The sequence below is a fragment of the Eutrigla gurnardus genome, assembly GCF_963514095.1.
Source record: "Eutrigla gurnardus genome assembly, chromosome: 12".
Lineage (NCBI taxonomy): Eukaryota > Metazoa > Chordata > Actinopteri > Perciformes > Triglidae > Eutrigla > Eutrigla gurnardus.
The window spans coordinates 13,334,263-13,359,068 of record NC_139926.1 but is presented as its reverse complement, the minus strand read 5'-3'; the positions used below and the strand labels follow the sequence as shown (position 1 = coordinate 13,359,068).

General features: G+C 41.7%; 1 protein-coding gene across 5 annotated transcripts; it reads right to left on the bottom strand.

The window, feature by feature from the left end:
• Positions 1 to 2,326: 2,326 nt before the first annotated feature.
• LOC311021644 (alsin-like) lies at positions 2,327 to 24,806 on the bottom strand. Of its 5 annotated transcripts, none has more exons than XM_084022325.1 (41): positions 24,629 to 24,806; positions 23,636 to 23,823; positions 22,449 to 22,609; positions 21,588 to 21,812; positions 21,184 to 21,374; positions 20,883 to 20,915; positions 20,597 to 20,785; positions 20,458 to 20,507; positions 20,052 to 20,266; positions 19,689 to 19,776; positions 19,354 to 19,535; positions 17,887 to 18,055; positions 17,600 to 17,696; positions 17,339 to 17,416; positions 16,722 to 16,937; positions 16,223 to 16,394; positions 15,802 to 15,997; positions 14,772 to 14,837; positions 14,323 to 14,482; positions 13,573 to 13,704; positions 12,811 to 12,939; positions 12,450 to 12,473; positions 11,453 to 11,523; positions 11,140 to 11,206; positions 10,268 to 10,446; positions 9,932 to 9,997; positions 9,578 to 9,676; positions 9,325 to 9,489; positions 9,130 to 9,241; positions 8,774 to 8,851; positions 8,172 to 8,308; positions 7,727 to 7,882; positions 7,268 to 7,382; positions 6,817 to 6,974; positions 6,596 to 6,694; positions 6,231 to 6,413; positions 6,066 to 6,111; positions 5,804 to 5,865; positions 5,011 to 5,160; positions 4,835 to 4,931; positions 2,327 to 4,680 (listed from the first exon to the last, which is right to left on the bottom strand). In XM_084022325.1, the coding sequence occupies exons 2-41, from the start codon at positions 23,653 to 23,655 to the stop codon at positions 4,642 to 4,644; spliced, it is 4,872 nt and encodes a 1,623-aa protein (XP_083878451.1). In that variant the 5' UTR covers positions 23,656 to 23,823; positions 24,629 to 24,806; the 3' UTR covers positions 2,327 to 4,641. The 5 variants fall into 5 exon arrangements, 4 of the variants coding, with proteins under 4 accessions (XP_083878451.1, XP_083878453.1, XP_083878452.1 ...); XM_084022327.1 differs by having other exon boundaries at positions 7,727 to 7,879; XM_084022326.1 differs by having other exon boundaries at positions 19,357 to 19,535.

Here is a 24,806-nt window from a genome sequence, read left to right as displayed (position 1 = left end):
CTGGCCAGTTTAATCAAATTCAACCACCAGCGAAGAAGCTTGTGACCTAAACTTGAAATGTACAGAATTAGATTCACTTCTTATGCTGCTCAGACAGGAAGTGGCCGACGTAAAATGTCCTAAAAAGGTCTTGGGCGTCATTGGAGATCTAGCCTTGAAATAAGGAAACACACACACACACACACACACACACACACACACACACACGCTGTGTCTTTGTCACAACCATGCAAGAGATGTCACTAAGTGAGTAACTACAGCATGAATTAATAATGAAAAAAGACGCATGCTCTCGTTACAGCCCGTGGTGCTGCTGATCCCTGATCAGACTTCACAGGCAAGCGCGACATTTAGGCATCAAAATGGAGGCTTTGTTGGCACCAACATCTGGAATAAGCAGGATCGATGTGAATCAACACTGGAAGAAATGTGACACTTAGAGACTATGGAGAATTACCAGGCAACTCTGCAAATCTCCACGTAGCTTTTTAACTTCCTTAACCTTAAAAATGTATCTTCATTTCACCGGGATCGTAGTCCCACTGAGATTTCAAATCTCTTGAAATGCAGGCCGGGACGGCAGCATGAAGGTTTCACACAAAGAGACAACTAACAGACTGAAAACAAACCAACCAACCAGTGAATTAAGCATTCAGTGAGTAAATACTTCATCCTGTTTTTAAAATCTTGCATGTTTCTTTGTATCACTTCCACGTCTCACTTCTCTGGCCAGCAGAACATCTCTGTGCTCCACATGAATAAAAGCAGATAGTTCCCTCTTGTGTCCATTTTGTGCCGTTACCCAATTTACAGGATGGCATCTTGCTGAGTTGTGGTGTGGTTCTTTTTATTTTATTGTCCATTAAATTTGAAATTTGTCATGGAGTTAAATGTGTGCATGAGAGTCCATTAAAACATCACAACAGAGCATGTTTGTATTTGTTGTATCATTCATTGCTAATCTGACCTGTTTTAGGATTTCAGGCTCAGCAGTCATCACATTTTTTTTGTACTTCACTGTGTATTATAAACATAAAGCTTGCAAATCCTTTGAATGTCATCATCAAAGTTAAAAAATGGGGCAGCAAAGGTGTGTGAGGGGGATGTAGCTCAGTGGTAGAGCGTGTGCTTCGCATGTACAAGGTCCTGGGTTCAATCCCCGGCATCTCCAACACGCCAGTCAACTTTCTTTAACATTCAACTCAGAGGCCTCGTCACATGATGTCTGACATTGACTCATTATTTGGCATCAAGAGCTCTGTCTGAATGTCTTGTTTATTAATAGAGCAGTTTGACATAAGGATGCATAAAGCAGAGCTCTGTAACGTTTTTCAGTGACCCAGAGGGACCCGCTATTACATATCGTATAAACTTGTGTTGCTTATTAAACTGGTCGTAAATAATGTGTAGTGCAGCTTATAGTTCCAGTGTATAAAAGTACTTTGTAATGATGTATGTATACAATGCAAAGCCATTTAAATAATAATTGTTGACAGATTAATATATTTCTAGAACATATTTTTTCTATATTGGAATTTCTACATCGCAATTTGACCTCTTAACATTGAATAAAAAGGAAGATTTATATTTGCTTATTGTATTTTTGTTAATGTGTAATTTTGGACTTAGATTTTTGGAAGAAATAAAGCTTGGGATCATATCATATTTCGGGACCCCCTGCAGTTACTATGTGGACCCCTAGGGGTCACACAACCCCGTTGAAGATCTCTGGCATAAAGGACTGAACAAACAAATTAATCCATCAACAAGTTGGTTAAATTGAGAAGAGATTTCTAAATAAGTGGCAGACTGGTGTCAATATGGAGCAGACTCTTTAAGAAAGTATGTTGGGATAAATAAGGGGGGTAATGGGGATACTGGGCTACCATGGGTTGAGCAGTAAAAGGTTACTGACTGGCTAACCAGCATCAATCCAACTAATAGACCAAAGGCAAAAGTACTCAGTAACCTGGTTTCTCTTTGGTTCACCTAATACTGAGATTTTAAAAATCTAGATTCATCACCATCCCCCTCAGTCTCTTCCCAGCCACAAGGGGGATGTAGCTCAGTGGTAGAGCGTGTGCTTCGCATGTACAAGGTCCTGGGTTCAATCCCCGGCATCTCCAACATAACTGTTACTGAGCAAAACACACTGACTGTGCTATTAGAAACTAACAGTCACTCTGTTGAATTCTGCAGTTCAAAGTCTTGCTAAAGAGACCCAGACTAAAGGTCTTTCTTCTACCGTCACCACAGCTTTTTAACTCACGTTATTCTCCAACAAGTCGCAGGATCACAAAGAATAGAAATAAACAATCAGGAGGCGTTTCCATATTTAGACCAAATTTAATGCCCGTCTCTGAACAAACTCAATTCTCATTTCCTATTTCTCTATCAAAATACATTAAGTCTGCAATCACCTCTCCTGACGATCTCTCTACAAAAGGTATGAAGTAAAAAAAATATGTATATAGACTCAGTTCACTCAAGTCATACATTCAGTGAGGTTATAGCCTCATAGTGTGAACCCTCCAAGAAAATAAGTAATTTATGAAATACCATGACCTGATTTAGATGTTTGAGCCCAAAACTTAGAAACTATGTGTGCGTAAAATTATTGTTTTTTAATTCATTTTAGAATTCAGAAAGATGTTTTTTTTCTGAGTCATTCCTTTTAGTGAATATTAGTAAAACCGTGAATGAAGTGATGAAGAATGGTTCTCAGAACTGATACCGATGGAGCTCAATGCTTTTGTCTCAACCATCCTTTGTTGTTGCATCTGTATCACAAAACACTGAAACACAATCGTTTTATAGCAAATAGACAGAAAACTGTCCTAACATACATTCCTACATTCTGCATAAACTTGAGTGACAATAAATACAGTACCAACACGTTTCAGAAACAGTGAAAGAGAGAAAACGATCTGAATTCAACAGCTGTATCGCTTTTTTTAAGCTGAATTCTGCGTTTCAATGTGAGCTTTCATAAAAGCACAAGTTCAGATCATCAACAGTCAGTAACATGACAGCAGGACTACATCTAAACATATCAGTAGTTCTCAGCAATTTTCTTTTTTTGGATTTCAGATGAAAGTAAAAGTTTGACTCCATACTTGATACCCAATTTCCAGATATAGGTTTTTATATTTTTAAAACATCTCTAATAAATAGTTGAAATTGCACATATAGCATATTATTTTGTTTAAGTAAGTGCAGTTGTTCATAAGAAAATAGTGACCATGTTTAAAATGTCCTACCTCACAATGTGAATTAATATAATCTGTCTTCAAACAGTCTCCTGGCTGAACTAAACTAAAAAGCTGTCAGTGCAACATTAAAAGACTCTGTACAATTAAAATAACACACTGAATGAAATATCACCAGATAATTCTAATCAGTGTTCTTATATTAGGTTAAATACAAAACCCTTTCCCTGTGCAGTACCATATTACTGTCCTACTAGGATTAGCATTACAGTTCAATTTACAAGCGTTCAATGAGAATAAATAGAAATCATTTTAACACCATCCATTGAAAAGATGTGCAAGGATGTAAATGAGTTTAGGGAGTGAGGGGGGATGCTACTGAAGGAGTATTTTGCATATATATGCAAACAAAGTTAAGACAGTTGGCATTTTAAATTACATTTGCAGGAACATACAGTTACATGAGAAATGAAGCCACATCTGAGGCATTAAATTCATAAAGCCGTTTGCTTTGTTTTCACATGGACAGTAAATCACACCCAACTGGGTGAATTTGGAGTGTTTTGTTGGAAAAGCAGAATCCAGTGGTGAACCAGGATCTGCTGTTAACTCCATCTAAGTCTGTTGTTGTTGCTCTGGGCTCAGTAAAATGTGATGAAAACGCTGTGCTCATGTTACTTTGAGTGCTAAAAACGTGCTCCGGTGCAAGAAAATAGTTTGCGTTTTACAAAACCAACAGCACAATGTTGTAATTTTGTCTTGAAAAAATGACATGTAAAGACAGAAATTACGACTTTAAAACTTTAAAGTTCCCTTTGTGGAGAAGCTGGCCATAAAAAAATATCTACATTAGTATTTCAGGTTTCAGTAACTATGCCTAATTCTCATATTTCAGAGTTCCTCAGTGACGTGGTCGGTTCCCTTTGCTTGGAGTAATACACAGTGCAACACTTCACAGGGACATTACTGTATAATCTAATTATTTTATCCTTTAGAAAAGGTTCATTTAATACTTTTGATGAATATTAATGAGCACTGAGCTGATGTGTGGTACAAAACCATCTTATCTGATCAAATGTTGTTATGAAGATAATGGGGAAGTTTTCCAACATGTCCAAAAGGGGGCGATGTGTTACTTTCCTAAGAAAACTGTCTTCATAGAAAAAAACAAAAAAAAAAACAAGATTTGGTGTACTTTAACATACTGAAAGGATCAACAGTGAAGGAGGCGTCAGACATCATTTCCTGTTTGACAGAAGGTGAAGGAGTAACGCTCTGCCCTCCTCCATCTGTCTGTCTGTGCAGCTTCCCAGTGACCTCCAGTAGAATACTTGGTGGTTTGACTGGTTTTGTTCTGGTAGCTCCGATTGTGTGTCTCCTGGCAGTGCTTTCATTGCTGTTTGCTGACTGTGTGGCATCTTTCTGCCCGCTCCTACATAGCCGTCTCCAGCTGGATCTGGGTGTAGCAGGCCTGCAGCAGATTCATTTAAATGACAGGAGGACCAACGACTGATGATGATTATAATGCATAATATATACTGCACACGTATCATATAAGGCTGCACAATCCTCTAAATGTATTTCTACCAGTTGATTAAGGAGTAATGTGTGTTGGGGCGTCCCACCTCCAGTGTGGTGAACATCATTCCGATCTCTCCGTGCTGAATGTTGGGATCCATTAAATCCTCTATCAGACTGACCTCAGCTCCCAGGTTCCTGATCCTGGAGCAGAAATGCAACATGTTTAGTCACCAGCCTGCAGCGTCCACTCACTGACCACTCAATGTTCTGGGTAACACACCTTGCCCGGACCACCACATAGAGGAAGAGCGGGAACAGGTCATCCATGCACCACAGGAAGTTGCTATCCAGCAGAGGTTTTACTTCCTGGGTCAATTCCTCAAACGTCTTCTGGATGATGAGGAGTTTATCTGACGGAGTGAAGGTCTTGCTGCATGTGCAGGGAGAAATGTACATTTATTAATGCACGAAATAATACACCTTCAATGTTTCCCTATCCTGTCAGGTGAGGGGGATGGGCATCCAGTACTTCTTGTTTCAGTACTGGCGGTCTAACGTTTAAAATGGGACTTCATAACGAGTGATTGAAAGCCCTTCACTCGCTCCATCCGCCTGCAATCTTGTGATGATAAGAATAGATGTAAATCAATCCAACATGTGCTAGTTTGTGCAATGAAAGTATTCCAGGAAAAAAACAAAAATCTATTTCTGGATTGCTGGGGCGCCTGTGTCTCAGAGGTAGAGTGGGTCGTCCTTCGAACAAAAGTTTTGGGGTTCGATCCCCCGACTGGAAGTGGCGGTTGTGTGTGAATGTGTTAGTTATATCCAGATGAACAGTTGGCACCTGGGACGTTTCTGGGCGTCACCCTCTATAAAAATGTAGCGTCCAGGTGTCAAATCGTGCCCAATGGTGCTACCTTTGATAGTTGTATTTAATAACACATCCGACGAATCCTACTCATCGTTGAAGATTCACTAAGATGTTGGACACCTGCTCGTCACACTGTACCAGGTGGTCACGTCACGCTTAGTGACATCACTAATTATGTCAAGTCAGGTCACAGGGCAGCTACCTGATTTGTTGGAGTGTCTCAACAGCAGAAACAAAGCAGGCATCTTTACTGCTGGACACAATCTGCGATAAAAGTTATAAAAGAAAATGTTACAGAAGACAAAACAAAAAAAAAAGGATAGCACAGCACACTTTAGCCTTATGTTGAAATCACAGGTGATGTGTGTGAGGGATGGATGGGTGGATTGAAAGCTGGCGGAGGAAATGGAGTGCAGAAATTGAGAAAAGCGACATGAAGAAGGAGAAAATGTTAAGTATCTGACCTGCTTGTTCTCTCCCAGAATTGACATACACACCGGCCAGAACTTCCTAGAAGAGAAACCTACAGCGTTAGAGGTGAATTTTATAGGCATTTAAACAACACTGTTGATCTTAATAGCATTTGCAGGTGTGCAAAAACACGTGTGTGTTTGAATGAACACACTCACTTCTGCACTCCCAGGAAGCTGAGCAGCGACTGGTCGGGCTGTTTGTTGAGTCGGAGGATGCGCTCCCAGTACTGAGCCTCCTCCTGCTCTTCCTGCAGGCAGTACAGGGTAAAGAGAGGAGGGAAGAGGCGAGGGAGCAGCTGAGGGAGCAGCAGAGAGGAGCAGCTCACCACGACAACACCGCTGGAGGACAGAAAGGAGGAGAGAAAGGGAGATGAAGGCTCTATGAACACTTCAACCACAGCTATTTCAATAGCATATATGGACGAGCTTGTTTGGCTCTTGAAAGCTAATAATTGGATGTGTTCAGATACACATCAATGCCTTTAAGACTATTTTTTCATATATACAAGTGTGACAATCACCCTCGCTCTGCTACATTAGAGAAATGTCTGCTTTTAGATGGAGAGGTAGGGGGGTCAGGGATGATACCGCCATCATCTGGTAGCCCTGGAAACAGAAACCTGCAGGCAACAATTTATGGAATTGAGAAAAGTGACAAAGTAGACTAGGTGCAGGTTTATAGAAGGCTGTGTGCCGAGCATCGTAGAAAACATCACGTGAGGACTCTTGGACTTTGATCAACCTGACGATGCTGTAGAAATGTGTGAGGTAGGCCAGAAGCTCCTGGACAGCCTGCCTGAGCACCCTGCAGTTGGATCCCACACCGACGTACGTCATCCTGAAGACCGTCACCAACGTCTCCACCAGCCAGCCCAGAGGGTGGTGACGCGTCTCACACGCCTGACAGAGCCACGGTCACACACAGTTTAGCCAGTTTATTAGTTTAGTATAGATAGCTATAAAACATGAAGTGTAATATGAGAGGTGTTGATTCAACTAGTTACTACTGCTGCTACATTATATGAAGAGGTAGAGGGTGGAAAAACTCTAGAAGCACTAACTAATGTATCGCTGGGCTGCTGTATCAGGATGCATGTAAATGCTTTCTACATTACAAATCATTAAATTAAAAAACATTAATAATCAAAATGACAGAGACAGTTTCTCACACACACAAACACACACACACACACCTTGATGAGGTATCTCCGTATGTTGTCATAATTTGCGGTGGTCACTGGTTCTCCATGCAGAGGAATAAACTCCAAACACTCCAATGCTTTACTCTGAGACCGACTGAGATCTGGGCTACAAATACACACACAAACATACACTCACTTAATTTGATATGAAGCTGTATATCTATCGATGCACTGAACGCAACAAGTCTGGCAACAAAACATCAAGCTGAATGGAACGGCGACTTGTGTACAGACAGGACATAAATGTCTAGTTGAACAGCATATTAAACAGCTTTTTACCCCTCATTAATTTACCTCACAATCATCAATCAAAACATTGTTGTACTGCTGCTTTACCGTCAATAAAACACCCTTGTGTGGAGCTGGTGGAGAAGGGGGTGGGGCGATGTGAATTGGTCACGTACAGTGGGGTTGCACCTTGCTTCTGTGTGTGTGTGCTGCTGTATCTACCTCTGTCGTCGTGCAGTCGTTATGGTGACGGCGATGTTGTCCCAGGCTGCGCTCCTGTCTCCTCTCCCAGCAGCTTCACAGCCGAGGCGACTCCAGCATTCATCAAACACGCAGAGCCACCGCTGCCTGGCAGGCACCGCATACTGACCCACCCTGCTGCACATGCACACATTTAAACATTTTTCAAATACCAAACACGACATGAGCACTGGATGATAGGAACTCTGTCTGACACTTGAATATCCTGTTTCCAGTAAAACACCCGTCGACTTCACAATAATATTCACAATGGATAAACACGCCCGAACATGTGAACATGAATATCAAAAAGGCACAGAAATGAATACACACGAACAGATAGACAAGAACCTTGCACATGGTGTTTGTATAGAACATCAGGATACAGGGTGATTCCAGGTTTAAAAGAGTACAAAATAATCCTTACAGCAGGCTGCTTCTCTCTTTGTTTTCAGGTTCGTCTGCAGGCGGTTTGGTGTACGTTCCATCCACCTTCAGCCCTGCGGTCCACTCTCCGCTGAACAGGCCCTCCAGGAAGTCACCGTTAGGCAGGGATAAAACACCCTGAAGAAGAAGACGAAGAAGAAAGTCACCAATGCTTATGAAATTATATCAGTTTTAAATTGATTGCAATTAACAATTAATTATTCTTATTTTTATATCCAAATTAGCTATTTTAGGCATCTTTTGTTGACTTAAAACGATTAGAGTTTATAGTAGGGATGTCAGTTTTAGTTCATTTTGCTGGTTGGTTGAGTCGCTAGGCAAGTCCTGTCTGAACCTGTTAATATATTGATGTAAGTTAACCTATAGACAGTGATTTTATTTAATGCCAGTCTGCCAACACCGTTTGCTCCGTTCAGCCTACTTATGGTTGGGTCCTGTTGGTACCCGCTGTGTGTGTGGTTGAGAGACAGAGACAGGGAATTTTAAGTTACCAGTAACGTTATAGCCATGAGTGCGATGGTATGGTGTGCTGACGGGCTGGTTTTTAGGCTGCATTATAAACATACTGCTATAGCTTTCTACCTTCCCGTTGACAGTCCAGTCGTCAGAGAACACCCCATGGAAAGCTGTGTCGTCATCTGACACCAACAGACCTGGACCCTGACGGAAACAATAAATAAACAATTACACATTCCTATTATTTCATTAACATGTTCAGCATTGCCTGAAGTCATTTGGCACCTAAGTCTTAAAGTGGTGCATCGCCATAGAACAATCGATTGTTTACTGTGTGTGGACAGTTTGCTAGAGATGACTTTCTGTCTGCAGAGTGAGTGTTTCAAAATGTTTCTGCTTTCCACCAAGGCCTTCAGACCCTTTCTTTGTAGCTGGAACTCTGTGATCTTTCATCAAATACTCCTGCTTTAGGGTAAACTTACACACATCTGGTTGTCTCTGAAGATCCCTTCAAAGTAAACGCCGCACTGGGTGACAACAACAGCACTGCCATGCCGCAGCTCGTCCGACCACAGTCCCATATACTTCTCACCTCTGGGAAGAGCACATGAGAGCAGGAGTGACTCGTGTGATAATGCGAAGTTTTTTTCAGATTTGAGCCAAACCATTAATCAAACCTGGTGATGTCATCGTAGACTCCGTATCCGGTCTTCCTGTCGTGGACCCACTGGCCAATGAAAACGCTGGAGGACTTCTTGGCCAGTTTACCGGAGCTCAGCATGCCATAACCGTGCCGCTGGCCATCACAGAAACAGCCCTCGTATACCTCGCCGCTGGCATACCTACAGTAGGTTGAACCCACATGGCATGAATACACACACAGATGTTCATGTGGCTCTAAGTCTGGCGTGGTTGACACGATGTACTGACTTGTATTTTCCGAAACCATGAATCTTGCCATCTCTCCAGCATCCTTGGTAGCTGTCTGGCTTTTTCAATGCTTTGTTAGGTATTTTACACTCTCCATAGCTGGGAAGAGAAAGAACAGAGAGATGTTAAGACACATTTAATATTTGCTAGTTCATCATGCAGATATAAATAGTAAAAACCATCAGCAGGTTTCACTGTTTCGGGCGTAATGGATGTTAAAAAAAGTATCAGGACTCAAAATAACTACCACTATTTTCTTTAAACACTCTAACTTCTGATCACAGTTCATCCTGGAAAGGACCAACATTACATCTTAACCAGCACTCAAGTAATACATGAGGTTGAAGTGCTTACCCATCCTCCTGTCCATTCTTAAAGTTGCCGCTGTAGGTCCGTCCATCGGGCCACTTCATGGTTCCTCTGTAAAGACAAATACATTCAACAAGGCCCATTTTACACTCTGTAGTCATTTCATTAGCTACTGTGCCGTCTCTCTTTTATTTTTTAGCCGGGAAGCCAACAGCAAAGCCAAACCTCACTTCTAATATTATCACACAAAGAGAAATGGTCTCCGTTTGTCCTGAAATGAATGGAGCTGATGAAAAACCATTCCATAAACACACCCATAAGCAAACATTTTTCAGCACACACTGTATGTGCAGAGATGGAAATGGGGAAATGCTTTCTAACCTGCCGTGAACTCGTCCTGCAACCCAGCCGCCAGTGTAGTGGGCGTCTTTATGCCGGCCCTCCCCAGTGAAAGTGTAAGAGGCCGTGCGAGACATTGCCGCCAACCCCGGAGACGACCCCTGACCTGCACCACCCAGCACCTGATCCACCGCCTGGTTAAGAGACCGCAGCCACTTGTTCTGGAGGGAAAAAAGAATAGTGAGTTTTTAAAAAAAGAATGGCCGAAGCAGATTGAGGCCGAATCAGAGCAGAGAAATCCTGAGAAAACACTATAATCATTGTGCATAGACGGACATTTCAGTGCCTCGTGACTAAACTAAAAAAATTTGCTAGTCACACATTCTACGCAAATTTACTTTTCCAGTAGCACTAGTTTCAGAGAGGAATCAGACGTATATAACTAGTATATATCGCTACGTCAAAACCAGAACTGAACAAAACATGGAGGACTTAAGAACTGAGCAGTTAAAACTGTTCGTTTACTGCTGTTTCAAATCAGCTTAACTGAATGAATAAATGTGGTTCCTTAAGCAAGAAAATCTCCCAGATGGAAAATTGAAAGTATTCATCAGGATGTCAGGAAAGCTGTTTTTAGTGTCAGCTAGTTGTATTTAATGCTTGCACCTGAAGGCCAAAAACAAAAATTAAAGTGCTATTAATGGTGCAAAACACTGAATAGAATTACGCCACTAATGCTGAGCCACTGAAAATGACAAGACATTGTCATTATTTATTCACAAATTCCATCACTATTGATCATAACATGTCCTAGTACTTCATTTTCTAACTATGCAACTTTACTTGCAAAAAACACAATTGGTATAAAACTTCTTGCAACTTCTAGGTAATATGTGTCGGAACCAGAGATGTACCTTCTCTTGTGGTGTTGAAGCCACCAGGGTGAAACTCTCCTCTGGACATGTAACTTTGATGGCATAGCTGAAGACACACAACACAAGGACAATTAACTTTGTGTGAAATGTTTTCACACATGTTATACACGATGATAGAATGATATTACAACTTAATAAATTAAATCTGAGTCGATAACGCAAAAAAGCTAAACGATGGAAGATGTTTGATCATTTCAAACAAGAATTGAGGATACCTGCTTTTACTAGCTCTTCTTAGAGAAAAGTTAGGTTTGCCATTGATATTTCGGACTTTGAAAAGCAACAAACTCACAGTCCGCTGCTGTCATCAGTAACTGGTTTCACCCACAGACAGGTCAGAGGGTAGACGTGATGTGTGGAGAACTGCAGAGAGGCAGAGCAGCGTTTCAGGTGTTTATCACCATCTTTCTACAGATGTGAGATGTTGATACTCCTCACATTATCTGAGACAACTAAATCAGTGTTGTTTTATTGGTGTACACCACTTCCTGATACTTAAAAAGATAAAAGAAAAATCACAAACCCAAACCACAGAGAGAATTCACCACCACCTGCCGTCTATTAACACACCACCCCACAACAACAGGAAGGCAAACTATTAGTTAAAGTTCAGGGGCAAACTGTTTTATACTGAATTACACAACACAAGTAGAGAGGGAGAGACACACAGGACAAGGAAAACAATGAGTTGCATCCGCTCACCAGCAAGAGCTACTGTGACTATGACCTCATCTATTTTCACCTATAATTAGTTAATGTTACTTTTGCAAACACGTCTAAACCCAACTCCACACACACAGCAGCCTGTTTGGTAGCAGCTGAAGCTCAGAATCAGCCATCAGAACAGCTTGTACAAGATAAATATTAGCACAAGATATGTGCAGTGCTAAGGTGTGCGATATAACAAAGCCTGGAATGTATTCAGTTAGTCTATCCTCATTGGGGTGGGCAAAATAGTAATGAATAACACTATGCTGGGAATTAATATATCAGAAAAGAAAACTATAATCCTCCATGAAAGTAGGATTTGTTGCAGGGCTCTCGGTCTGAAATACATTACTTTGAGGTTGATGTGCCTACTAAACTCGGAACCGAAAAATGTCCATCAAATCCATCATCAAAAATCCTGTGTTAACATGTTTTAATGTGTCTCCTTATCCCATGTGAACCTGTCAGAGTGCAAGCACTAAACAGAGGCCAGCCTGCCCATGCTGCTGCAGCACAAAGCTCACGCTGGTTAAACTGGTTGCTTGGAGGGGAAGTTTGGTAAACGTGTCTGATATACTTACGAGGCTCTGAGAGGGAATGGCACCCTGAGTGGATGAAAGATACAATGTACAGATAGAAACTTAGATGTTGGTAGATGTCCAGAAACACCAGGAAGACTGATCCAGGGGAAGCTTTGTCTGAACAAGACTAACACATATCCTGTGGATTTTCTGTGTACTACACCATTTAAACCATGGCAGTTCACTGTAAGACAACTTGAAGTTTCATTTTTAAAAAGTTTTCAGATTGGTCAATTGTGCTGCAATGTTAGCAAATCTTATTTAAGATAACGATTTATTTATTTTCTGTCTGTAAACTACCAAAATATGTCATTTAACTATTGTTGTCCAGATTTTCTGGTGTGTGTGTGTGTGTGTGTACCTGCGTGTGCACCAGTGTGTCGTTGAACAGTATAAACCAGTGGTTGGAGAACCGCCCGGCGTTCTGCAAAGTCAGAGATCTGTTGCTGCTTTCATACACCACACGACGCTGTGGGAGACGCAGGACCTCCTGATGAACAAACACACACATATATATATATATATATTTGCTGATTAAAATCGAACAAAATGTTGAAACAACATGCTGCATTTATGATTTACCACCTTGAGACTTCCTTTATGTAGAAAACGAACCGATAAAGACAATCAGCACTTTCACATTTGCAGCTTTGCTCTGGCTTCTCAGACCTTTCCATCTGAGCACTTCTCTATTTATCTACCGTCTCTTGAATAATTGCAGCTAGTGGACTAATGACAGATATAATACGACCCTGTGCTGTTTTGAGAGTTGTGCTTTCTGCTCGACACATCTATGAGACTAACACTAACCTGACTCCTGACCAAACCTCAGCTATCCTGTAAGATAGAGTACTTGAGTTGTACAGCTTGTGCAATTACACAAATGCCCTGTCAAGGGCAAAAAGCTTTCTTAGTGAAGAATATCGGATGATAACATAAGAACTTATCCTGTATCCTGTGTGCAGGAATAGTGTTATCCCTGAGTAGTGAACTGAATGTCACAAGCACAGTAGCTAAAGCAGTTGAGAGATTATTTTCAAGAGCATACTCCTTGTCATCTCACCCAAACAGTTCAAACAGGAAGATAGCAGGTCTAAATAACTCAACACAGAGTTGTGCTCACAGTAGTTTTTCCAGAGTGGGTCTTCCAGAAGTGGAGGGTGATTTCAGCCTGCTTCTTCCCCCTCGACAGGGACAAAGACAGGGAGTCATACTGACTGCAGCCTTGGTGGAGGAACTGATACTCTGTAGTTAACTTGGTGAGAAAAAGAAAAAGGGAGAGATTTTATTGTTTTTTTCTTTCCTTTTAGAATTCTTCTTTTTTTTTTTTTTTACATAAAGAAGAGTCCACTTGGTCGGTCGGCTCTTATGAAAGTATAACAGGTCATTAACAGATCATAGTTTAAAATAGAGAAGTACATTCTATTTTTTCTGAACTGTAGTCAATTTGATGAGAACTGACTTCATTTAAAAAAGCAACAAAGAACACAAGAAAGCATAACCCTCTGTCAAGACTGCAATATTTTTATAATATGTTACTATAATAGGAGAAAATTAGAAGACTATGTCACTTTGATCCGCAAATAGCCTCAACGAATGTTAAAGAGACTGAGAAACAATTGATTTGAATGTTTATTACCAGCAAAAAGAAATGGAGAGCACCACATATTGTTATATTAAGCTACAATATCTATGTTGAAATGAAAGTGATAGGTATATATACACAAAGTTGCTCAAACGTGGGAAATCAAACGATCTTTAAAAAGTGGAAGAGAGAGGAAAAAGAAGGAATCAAAAGAGAGGTGTGGTGGAAATAGAGAGTAAAACTGTAAACAGAAAGAAGAACAACAAAGAGAAGGAGTTTCCTCCTCACCACGTCGTAACAGGCTGCCAGTTTGAGCAGGACTCGGCTGTACTGGTGGAGCTGCTGCAGAGGCCAGTACAACAAGGAAACCAGATCAACATCCCTGCTGACGGACTGGTCCGATCCCCACAGCTGAGCGAGCATGGTCTGCTGAGAGCCTAAAAGCTCACTGGACAGAGACACACAGTAAAATAAGACAATCACAGCAGTTTCATCCAAAAGTGTATGTTTTCAGTTGATTGGAGCTGATTGGTAACTCTTTCTGCTGTTTTCAGCTTATGGTTTGTTAGGTGGAAAAACACAGAGGAGCTGGTTATTTAACACAAACACAATCATCAGCATAATGGAGAACGGTTTCAGTGCTGGAGGTCTAATTAGTGTGCGTTTCTTTTGGGGCAATGTCAAGGTGAACAGGACTTCTCAAGTGAAATATTAAAGAAAAAAATAAAGGAGCTTACAGTGAGAGTTTATTGAGTGATCGGAATCCACCCATCACCAGGAAGTTACCAACCGAAGAACAATACCTGGAGAGAGACAGGTGAGATAAGAGAGAGATGTTACTTTGGGTTTTCATTTGACTTCACATACTTGATACAATATAAAAATGTTGAATGAACAAGAATGTCCTACGGGAGAACACACTGTGCCCTCTATCTCATATCTTTTCTTACAATTTACTGTTCTCCTGTCAACAGAAACTATGTAATTTAATGAATCATATTTGTTCTGGAAAAAACACCTCCCTTCCTTTTTTGTGTCTCAAACACATTAAACTGAATTCAAACAAGCCCAAAGAGCAGAATACTGAAACTCGGGTAAATTAGTTTACAGTTTGACTGTCAATTGTTACAAAAGTAGATTTTAACATCGAGTCAAATAATATAAGCTAGTATTTAAATCTCAGGTGGGTATTTTAGAAATCTTTTTTGTCATAGTCTGACAGCAATAAATAAGTCAAATGCTTTAAAAAAAAAGAAGAAGAAAAGAAATGTGATATCTGAGGCATGACGGTAATAAACCAATCCACTCATTTCATTCGGCCTGAATGAAGCGAGGTCTGCTGAGTCGGCAACACTGGGCTGATTCTCATTTTCAACACTCTCGTAATCTTGCTGGTTTCTCCAATGTTGCCTAAGCAAGCTTCAACATGGAGACAATTAATACATGGTTGTATTTAATGTAACTTTTAACTATTAAAGCATACAGTATGTAAAATAATTAGATTCTGTTATATAAGAGCTGAATGCAGTTTCTGTACTGGCATTATGAGAAATAAAGTAGAATAAAACACAAAATGATTTGGAACATTAAAGCACAAGAAAGCACTGTGAGACCTGGAATAAAACATACTAAAAGAACTGGAAAAATCCACAAAAGCAGGGAGATTAAAAACCCAAATTGTACATCTTCAAAAAGAAACATGAGGATGTCTGTATTAAAAATACACTATGAGCTTTTTGTGTGCTGAGACAAACAGGTGAACCTTACTCTTTATAAATGTCCAGGAAGTGCTCAGTGTGCGTCAGCAGAAGAAGGGAAGTGACATCACAGCGCTGCACATCATGCAGGACGTAGCTGAGTGATGTGGAGTGTTGACCGATCAGGACGCTCAGACGAATAAAACTCTCACAGAGGGAGAAGAAGAGACGAGAGCATGGCTCACCCAACGATGGACACGCACTCTCTGTGGACGAGAGCGCACACATATTAACTTCATTCACTGCTACTCGATGTTTGAATCATGCATGCATTATTTCAGATCATTTGTTGTATTTTACACACAGTTCTTTCCATTTGCCACAATCTCATATATCTCATTGTCATTTAAGTTTAAGAGGAACATTTAATTCCCATATTCAAAACCAACAATAATACTTATAGGTGCTAAATTAATCAGAGCCCTTCTCACCTTTGTTACGAAGAGGCGTGAGGAGGAGCTTCCTGACGCTGCTAAACCAGCAGTAGAACTGTCTCTCTCTGGAGGCCAGCTCATGGATAGCGGAGATAAAACCTGTGAGGTTCTGGTCTGCCAACACTGCACATCTCTGACCACCACTGCATACACTGCTAATGTAGCCCATCTACACACAGAAGAAATACATGTTACTTTATTATTTCATCCCAGCATTTCTGGTTCCTCTATTTGCTTTCAAAGTTTTGTAATGTTGCTGTACTTTTTAATGCCCACCAGATTTCAAAATGGCAGCTGTGAATGACTACTGGCTCTGTACTATGCATCTGTTGTCTAATCAAAGACTCCTGCCAATACAGCACATTTAACTTTTCAAGCAGACTTTTTGTACTTCAACCAAACTGAAGTATGAGTAATGTGTAAAGATAAATACATTCCACTATTGTCAGTCAGTCCCATTCAAGGAAAACCAGCAACAGTTGTGGGACATACAAACCTCCATGCAGAAGGGCAGCAAGGTGGGTCTGACTGTATAACTCTCTGCTCTGTTGGGTGACCTTTGACCCTGGCGTGACCTCTCATGCTGTGTTGACGCTGGCTCTTGCTGCTGGCCGCAGCACAACAGGACCGGCTGGACACAGTCTCCATCCGCCAGGAGGAGGGAGTGGCTCTGACCGGCTGACACGTCCCAAACCCGAAGACCATCAGAGAGCTACAGTGGACCGCCAGAATGACATTTACTGGTGTGTTGTAGACCTGTTCGTGTGACTACAACCTGATAACTTTACTCTAAATTTGGCATAAAATGTACCATATAGTATATCTTGTCTTCCCACTCAATTTACATCCATATTCATGCGTACTCGAGTATGTTTTTTCAATACGATCTTCACCCTCCTAATGATACGTTCATTTATCATTTTCAGTCATAGCTTTCTATGGAACATGGTGGCAGGATATGGCATAAAACAATCGACTTAGTGACTGAGTAATTCATTGTGTAAATCACTGAAATATGCATTTGAAGAAATACGTCAATAGAGGACTAAACATGTAAAATACTGCAAATTAGGCAAGTACTGAATGAAAGAACAGACATGACTGTTGCTGTACCTTTGTCTGTTGAGGTACAGTGACAGGACTGTTGACATGACCAAGCTGTCCACACATGTTGCTGCCCCATGAGTACACCTGAAGAACACCAGATACAGGTAGGTTAGTTGGTGTAACTCTGAATATGTGCTCTTGTTGTTATGTCTTTGTGAGGACCATTTAGAAAATGAAAATGAAGACATTTTGGTTCAGTTGGTACTAGACTTGGTTAGAATTACAATCGTGCATTCAAGCATGTGTATGTGTGTGTGTGTGTGTTACCTGGCAGTGAGCAGTGAGAGCCAGTGAATGGTGTGACCCTGCGGTGACTCTGATCACCTCCTCCCCTGTCAAAGACTTGATACACAGAGGCTGGAGTCTGCACACACACACACACACACACACACACACACACACACACACACACACACACACACACACACACACACACACACACACACACACACACACACACACACACACACACACACACACAGATATATATATATAGTTTTGAAGTGGCCCAGCCCACATACAGTGACTATATGACTGTGTTTGTGTGACCACACCTGGCGAGCTGATCTCCGTGGCCCAGTTGACCCTCAGACCCACGACCCCAGCTCCACACCTCTGTCTCCAGTGACGGCAGCCCGTCGCATGCCTCCTCCGGTGCTGCAGCCTGGGTCCGACCAGCAGGAGATGGCCTGCAGGCACAAGGTCGTTGTCGCCGTGGAGATCCTGAAAGAAAAACATATGATCGAATGGTAAAGCCCTGCTAACAGTTGTTACAACCAACTGAACCATCAACTACAAGTTACATATGAGCATCTGTCAAGACCACGAATGCTTTTATAATTAACACATGATGTGTCTCTACAAACAAACCGATCCAGAGGTCATATATACTTTTCACCGGTCTAAATAAACCCTTCTACATGGGCATATATAAACTGCACCAAACAGGTTTGGTATGGACACACCCTTATGAGTTAGTGAGCTCCTCTGGAACAAACTTGTAAAACCTTGTATCCTTAAAATAGCCAGCAGTGAGCTGTGTGAATCTGTCAAGGTGGGGTAGGTATAGGCACAGAGCAGGGGTGTATTCCAGAAAGCAGGTTTAACAAACTCTGAGCCTAACCCTGAACTGAGCGTGTGTTACGCACGCCAGCTGACTATACAAAGCCATCATCAATGGAGCTCCGATACTACGAGTCTCCATGGCAACCAGGCGAGAGTTGGAGATATTACTTTGCGTTTATGGAGGAAACGAGCACATCCTAAGAAAATGGTGCAACACAGCTGCAGCAACGGAGGGTTGGCGTGGGAAGCAACTGCTGTCTGAATCAATGCGTAACACAGAATGAAAGTGAAAGTTGAAAATATATTTTCCTTACAATTCAACAGCATGACACTGTGGCACAATGGATAGCGCTGACTTATGTGTAGGCGGCAGTGGTTCAAGTCCCGTGGTCCGTGAGTTAGTAGAATCATTTTCATTTCCTCCTGACAACAAGTTAATTATTATCTCAAGAAAGCAAATCATGTTATCTGAAGATAAGGCTTCATGTATCGTGTGAGCATGTGTATGCTGTGATCTTGAATTCTATATCAGTTATCTGAGCTGATAACATCAGATCCAGGAGAACCCATTATTGTTCTGTGCGCCAAAGTGAAAGGCAAACACAGCCAGAAGTATTGTGTGTTTCTGATGGAGATAACATTCTTCTCCCTTGTCAGCCAGGCTGCACCTTCACAGGGGAACACATTTCACTAATTCTGCATCATTCATTGGTATTAGATCATGTACGAGAAGTGCGTTTGCACACTTGGAGAAGAAACTAATCTCATATCTGTACATCTTAGGTGATGGATAAATATTAATTGTGGAACAGGTTCTTCCAGTCTTTATACTAAGCTAAACTAATAGCCTTCTGGTTCCATAATTAGGGCTTACGGTATCAATCTTCTAGCCCATCTAACGTTTGGCAAGAAAGTAAATATTTCCCAAAGGTGTGGTCAAGTTGTTTAAACCCTACCACGGGTGGGTGTTCCTGGCAGAGAGCGTCTCCTGTTTGATGCTGCTTTCCCCTTCTGGTTTATATTTGTGAGGCTGGTGCTCTTCTTCCCCTGCAGTGCCTGCTTTTCTGCCTCCAGACAAAGCTTAACTTCTTCCAAACACACAGGGGAGGAGGAGTAAGGCACGGCCACTCCGCTGTTACTGTAGGAAAAAGGGTCAAAGATAACGCAGCAGATACACTGACGATGAAAACCCCCTATCCTTTGTTTCCAGTTAAGCTTGACTTTTGGTCAATGTTTGAATAAAATGAAGATATACCACAATAGTAATAAACATGTTCTGAAAACGTCTTACTGGTTGGTTTGACTCTTAACTGGCGAGTCTTCTTGATAACTGGAAGTCAACAGATCCGTGGAAGGAGTTGAGGAAACACAGCTGTCGTCTGGAGAGAACGTTGGCAGGGGAGAAGGAATAAAAACAGTTTAGAAGAAATAAAAAAGACTAAATAGTCAATCAATAAAGTGAACAAAGGAATAAAATGGAATACAAAATGGCAATATCAATGAACAGCTATGAACAAATATAGAAACTAATGAAAATTACTAAACACGTTTAGGAACAAAAAAGCAAAAGAACACAGGGATAAAGATATGACTGAGGTAAAAAATAAATAAATAAACTTAAAACAAAGGCAGACAGAACAACTGTATTGCCAACCTGAAGTGTAACTGCTCAATGAGTCGGTATCTCCTGGCCCCGTGGTGTGGCGGACCTCCAACGACTGACTCGAGAGTTTCTGGAGCAGGTTCTGAAGCTTCAACTGGTCAGGGTAAGCCGAGTTCTTCTTTGCTCTCCAGCCTGACAATGGGTGAGACTCTGGGCTGCCGTCTGCCTCAGTGAGGGGATGCACGTGCTCAACTGGAAGATTTGTCCTGAATTTTTGCAATGGAGGGAAGGTAAAGAGCAGAAAAAAACAGAAATAGAATACGATTAAACACTGAATTTGAGGGGAAGAAGAGAGAGAACAATAATTTCTGTAATACCGTACTGTTTAGTGTTAGATTTGTCATTTTGAGAAAATGGACATGAACCAGCTGAAGAGCCAGGGCTGCTGCCAACTAACCTCCCCCCAGGTTGGAACCTTCGTCTGAGGTCTCTTCGTCTGGGAGAGGTCTGGGAATGCAAACCAAAGAAGGGCATCAATCAGTGCTCTCTTAAATGAACACAGATTCTGTCATTTTATTTCCGTGGAGTATAGTTACCTCGCCTGTCATGACATCAGTCAGCTCCACCCCCAGTGGACAGTACTGACCAGCATCAACTGCATCTTCCCTTTCGGTCATTGAATAGTGAGGTGACTGACCCCGCTCCCTCTTCTCAGAAGAATTGGGGTTACTCTGTGCTGGTAAACTGCGAACCAGTGCCAGGCTGTGGTAAGCACCACAAGCCACCTGGAGGAAATAAATAAAGATGGTATTTCTGGATACAGAACTTCGTATTTTTTTGGAATTTAAATGTGGCAATGAAGATATCAGGAAGTGAAACTACCTGAATTACATGTCTGCCTGCCAAGTGCTCCACCTGTGCCAGAGATAAAAATAATAACACAAACGTGTTTATTAAATTAAAATAAAGAGTTTTGTCAAATGCTCACATGAACACAGACAAAAACCCATTGATTGACCATCAATCAGTATATGAGTCTTGTTTTCTCTCTCGCCAGATTTGACTCACCAAAGACAAAAAATTCAATACCCAAAACAGGGCTGAGTCAATGGTTTTCATTCTGACTTGATGACATGTGACTGAATTTTGAATGGTGAAATTCATTGAGCTTCACACAAGTTACCTTCTGGGGTCTCCACACAGGAAAAGTTTTGGTGACCAGGCCAAGCTGGTGGCCGCTGCCCCATGCCCACAGCTCGTTCTGGGCCGTCAGAGCCAGGCTGTGCTCCCGTCCAAGAGCCAAGTCCACAACCCGAACCACTGCTGGAGGAACAACCTCACTGTCCACTACAGTGACCGGGCAAGGCTCTGAAACTGATAACGGATATTTTACATAAGTTAAGCTTGCCCAACATAGATTTTCCTAACGGACTAAATAAAATAAAATGTAGAGAAACACATGCAGAAGGTGCAGTGACAGAAGAAAAAGTACTTAGGGCAAACAGCGGGTAGGACTGGTAGGAAGGACAAACAACCAGGGGAGGGTGGTTATAAAGGAAAGAAGGATGAGGTAAGGTGTTGACCAACCTGTAATGCTGGTGACTGTGCCCCTCTCAGTTAGCCCACACTGTCCTGCAGTGTTCTCTCCCCACATGTAGACATTGCCCTGTTCGCTCAGCGCTCCGCAGTGGAAACCACCAGCAGCCACACGGACCACCGTCCTCCCCAGGAGAGAGACCTCTAGCATCGGAGCCGACACAGGGATGCTCAGATCCCTCCACAGCAGCTCTCCAAAGGAATACACATGTCCATCTGGAAGACAGCAACAACTGAGTTGAACTATGTCATCTTGACTTTACAATGCCTCTAATTCGGTTAGAATTTGTAGCTTAGGGTAGAAATAGGAGGAATGCTGTTGTTGAAGATGTAATGATGTAAAATTATCCTGGCCAAAATAATTGTGATTCACAATATTATTATATATTAAGTATGCTCAAAACTCTTAAAGCTATGGTCTACATGCTGAAAATCAGTTGAGCCTCTGAGACAGATTTGAAAAAAGCATCCCCCCCCAACCAAACCCCTCCCCTCAGTGTTCCACGATTCGGCAGGCGGGAGTGGGAGGGGACGAGGCGGGATGACGAGGAGCAGGGGAGATGAGGGGATTGGATGGAGGGTACGAGCCAAGGAGATGGGTTTGGTTGGGGGGGATGCTTTTTTCAAATCTGTCTGACCCACATCTTTTAAAAGTGTTTTCACACACACAGGGAAAAAGTCTCCCATACTAGTGCGGCAACATGTACAAAATATCAGACTAATCATTACAACATTGTGCTATATTCACAAGGTTGAGAATCAGAGTTTTAAAATCACAACAAGATTCTGCTTCCATTGAAACATTGTACAGTCTACTACTACTGTCCCCTTCACACAAACACTCACACTAACCCTGTGTCAGCAGGAGTCCATGGTGTTCTCCCAGGGTGGTCTGCACGACAGGCCTGGACAGCAGTAACCGCTCTGGAGAGAGCTGTGCTCTACAACCTGCTGACTGCCAGGAGTAGAGCAGTCCTCGCTCTGGAGGCGTGGAGGCCCGCTCATCTGCAGGGCTGCAATGATGCATGCAAATGAATCACTCACATTAGCCCGACACAGAGCTTAAATGTAGACATTACCTCAGGCCAAATGTTCCTGAGTAGAGGAGTATAACCTTCATCCAGGTCCAGAAACCACCTATGATTTCTAATGCTGACATTTATTGTGGTTAGGTGAAACCAATACGAGTTATCTCACAGTTGAATTGAATTCCATCTCATTCATCCATAGACTAATACTTGTTTTGTCAGGACTTGAAGGCCCTGGAATGCAGTTGTCTTTTGAGGGTGGAGAATGAGAACCGCAAATGATTCACTCAACTGGACAAAAATATACTGCATGCAATGCACAGGCAGAAACACGGGCCTGACTTGGGTCCATGTTATTTCTGCAGGTGTTAGCAATAGCCTATGCTTTGCCAGCCAGACATTTTAACATAAACATATAAAACTGACAAACATTATTTACCACCTTTTATTAGTTTGTCACTTGTAAAGCAATTTGAACTAAACAAATGGAATGAAAGTTGCTATATATATACACTATCCATCCATTATCGATCACCACTTATCCTATTCAGGGTCACGAGGGGCTGCAGCCAATCCCAGCTGACTTTTGGGCAGGCTAAACCCCGGACAAGTCACTGGTCTATCACAGGGCTGACACATAGAGACAGGACAACCATTCACGCTCATCAATTAACCTATCCTGCATGTCTGTGGGAGGAAGCTGGAGAGGACCCGCACGCCAACATGGGAAGAACATGCAAACTCCAGACAGAAGAAACCCAAACCTGGATTAGAACCCAGATCCGTTTGCTGTGACCCAACAGTTCTAACCACTACACCGCCGTGCAGCCCGCCGCTACATATAAGTTTAACTATTTAAGAGAGAGATTGAGCGATCAATAGTCTAATCCTGCATCTACACTTAAAGGAAACATAATTTGGCATTGGCTTGCTTTGGTATTCAACATGCTACCAGTGGAGGTTGCCAATGTGTGTGTGTGTGTGTGTGTGTGTGTGTGTGTGTGTGTTTACCTCTCCTCTCTGTTCTCCATCACTTCAGACGCTCCATTCCAGAGGATAGTGAAGGCATATTCATTAGCATTTTTCCAAAGCTCTTATCTTCTATTGACTCCCCAAAACATATCAGTTTTGAACCCTCCGTGCTGTTTTGACACGTGTTTGGTTCATCTGGCTTCGATTGATTATTCTTTGTAAAACACCTGTTTGTCAACAACAGAGAGAGTGAAAAACAGTTTGTAAGTGTTGTGTGTGCAATGACAAATTTCAGTTTAAGAATAATATTCTTCATCATGTTAGAAATTATTCTGCAATTCTGAAGAGAGGCTTAATGTTAGTGTGTTACAAACATACAACAGAATTGGTCGACATTGGTAATCCATTACAGTGAATATTTAGTGACGTTATTGATACATGACCACATGTATATTGCAAGCATATGGTTGTTAATATGTTGACATCTTTTTTGACAACATATAAAGACTCATGGTCCACATTCTAGCTTTTCTTTTTTAACTGCAGTTCACAGTCCTCACCAGTTTGCTTGAATTAAGATTAGTGTGCTCGCTTAGTTCGTTACTTAACTAGTTCGTAACTTTTGAACTTTACTGGATTCTCCTGGCAAGTCACAACAACTCAACAGCCAGTAAAACGATTTAAGAGTTGTGCCATTGTAGCTCCGTGCTCCTTACGTGCTTTACATTAAAATATATCTATCAAAAATCATCGCCGTATATTGCTCACTTGATTCGGTATGTCACCAAATCAGATCCCTTCAAGCCGTTTACGTAAACATGGATTCATTTAGCCAATTAACAGCAAACATGTTCTTCTGTCACTGATTATTTTGTCACGTATACGTGTAACAACATGTAATAGAGAAACGCATTCGCAATAAATCAAACCCTAAGCTCGTATATTATCGATATAAGTGGTGTTGCAGCTAATAAACAGAACTTGGTTAGCTTAATGCTACCGCTACTAAATAAGCTAGCTAACTAAACTCACCAACTGCAACTCGCGGAGAACGTCCCGGTGATCCGTGATGTGTCACCTAGGCAATGCGTCCGGACAACTGCGTGTAGCTGTCACGACAGAAACGCTGAGCTATGACATTTTTTTTTTAATATTCGAATCAGTGCAGCGCAATAAAAGCAGAAGTTGTCTTCTGACAGTTCTGTTGTTG

Excerpts from the sequence above, each read along its gene's own strand:
- LOC311021644 (XM_084022325.1), bottom strand. The coding sequence starts at position 23,655 with ATGGAGAACAGAGAGGAGAG. Across the intron at positions 14,838-15,801 it reads TTCCTGGACATTTATAAAGA|GTATTGTTCTTCGGTTGGTA; the intron begins GTAAGGTTCACC and ends GTCTCTCTCCAG. Across the intron at positions 12,474-12,810 it reads ACACACTGGTGCACACGCAG|GGTGCCATTCCCTCTCAGAG; the intron begins GTACACACACAC and ends TCATCCACTCAG.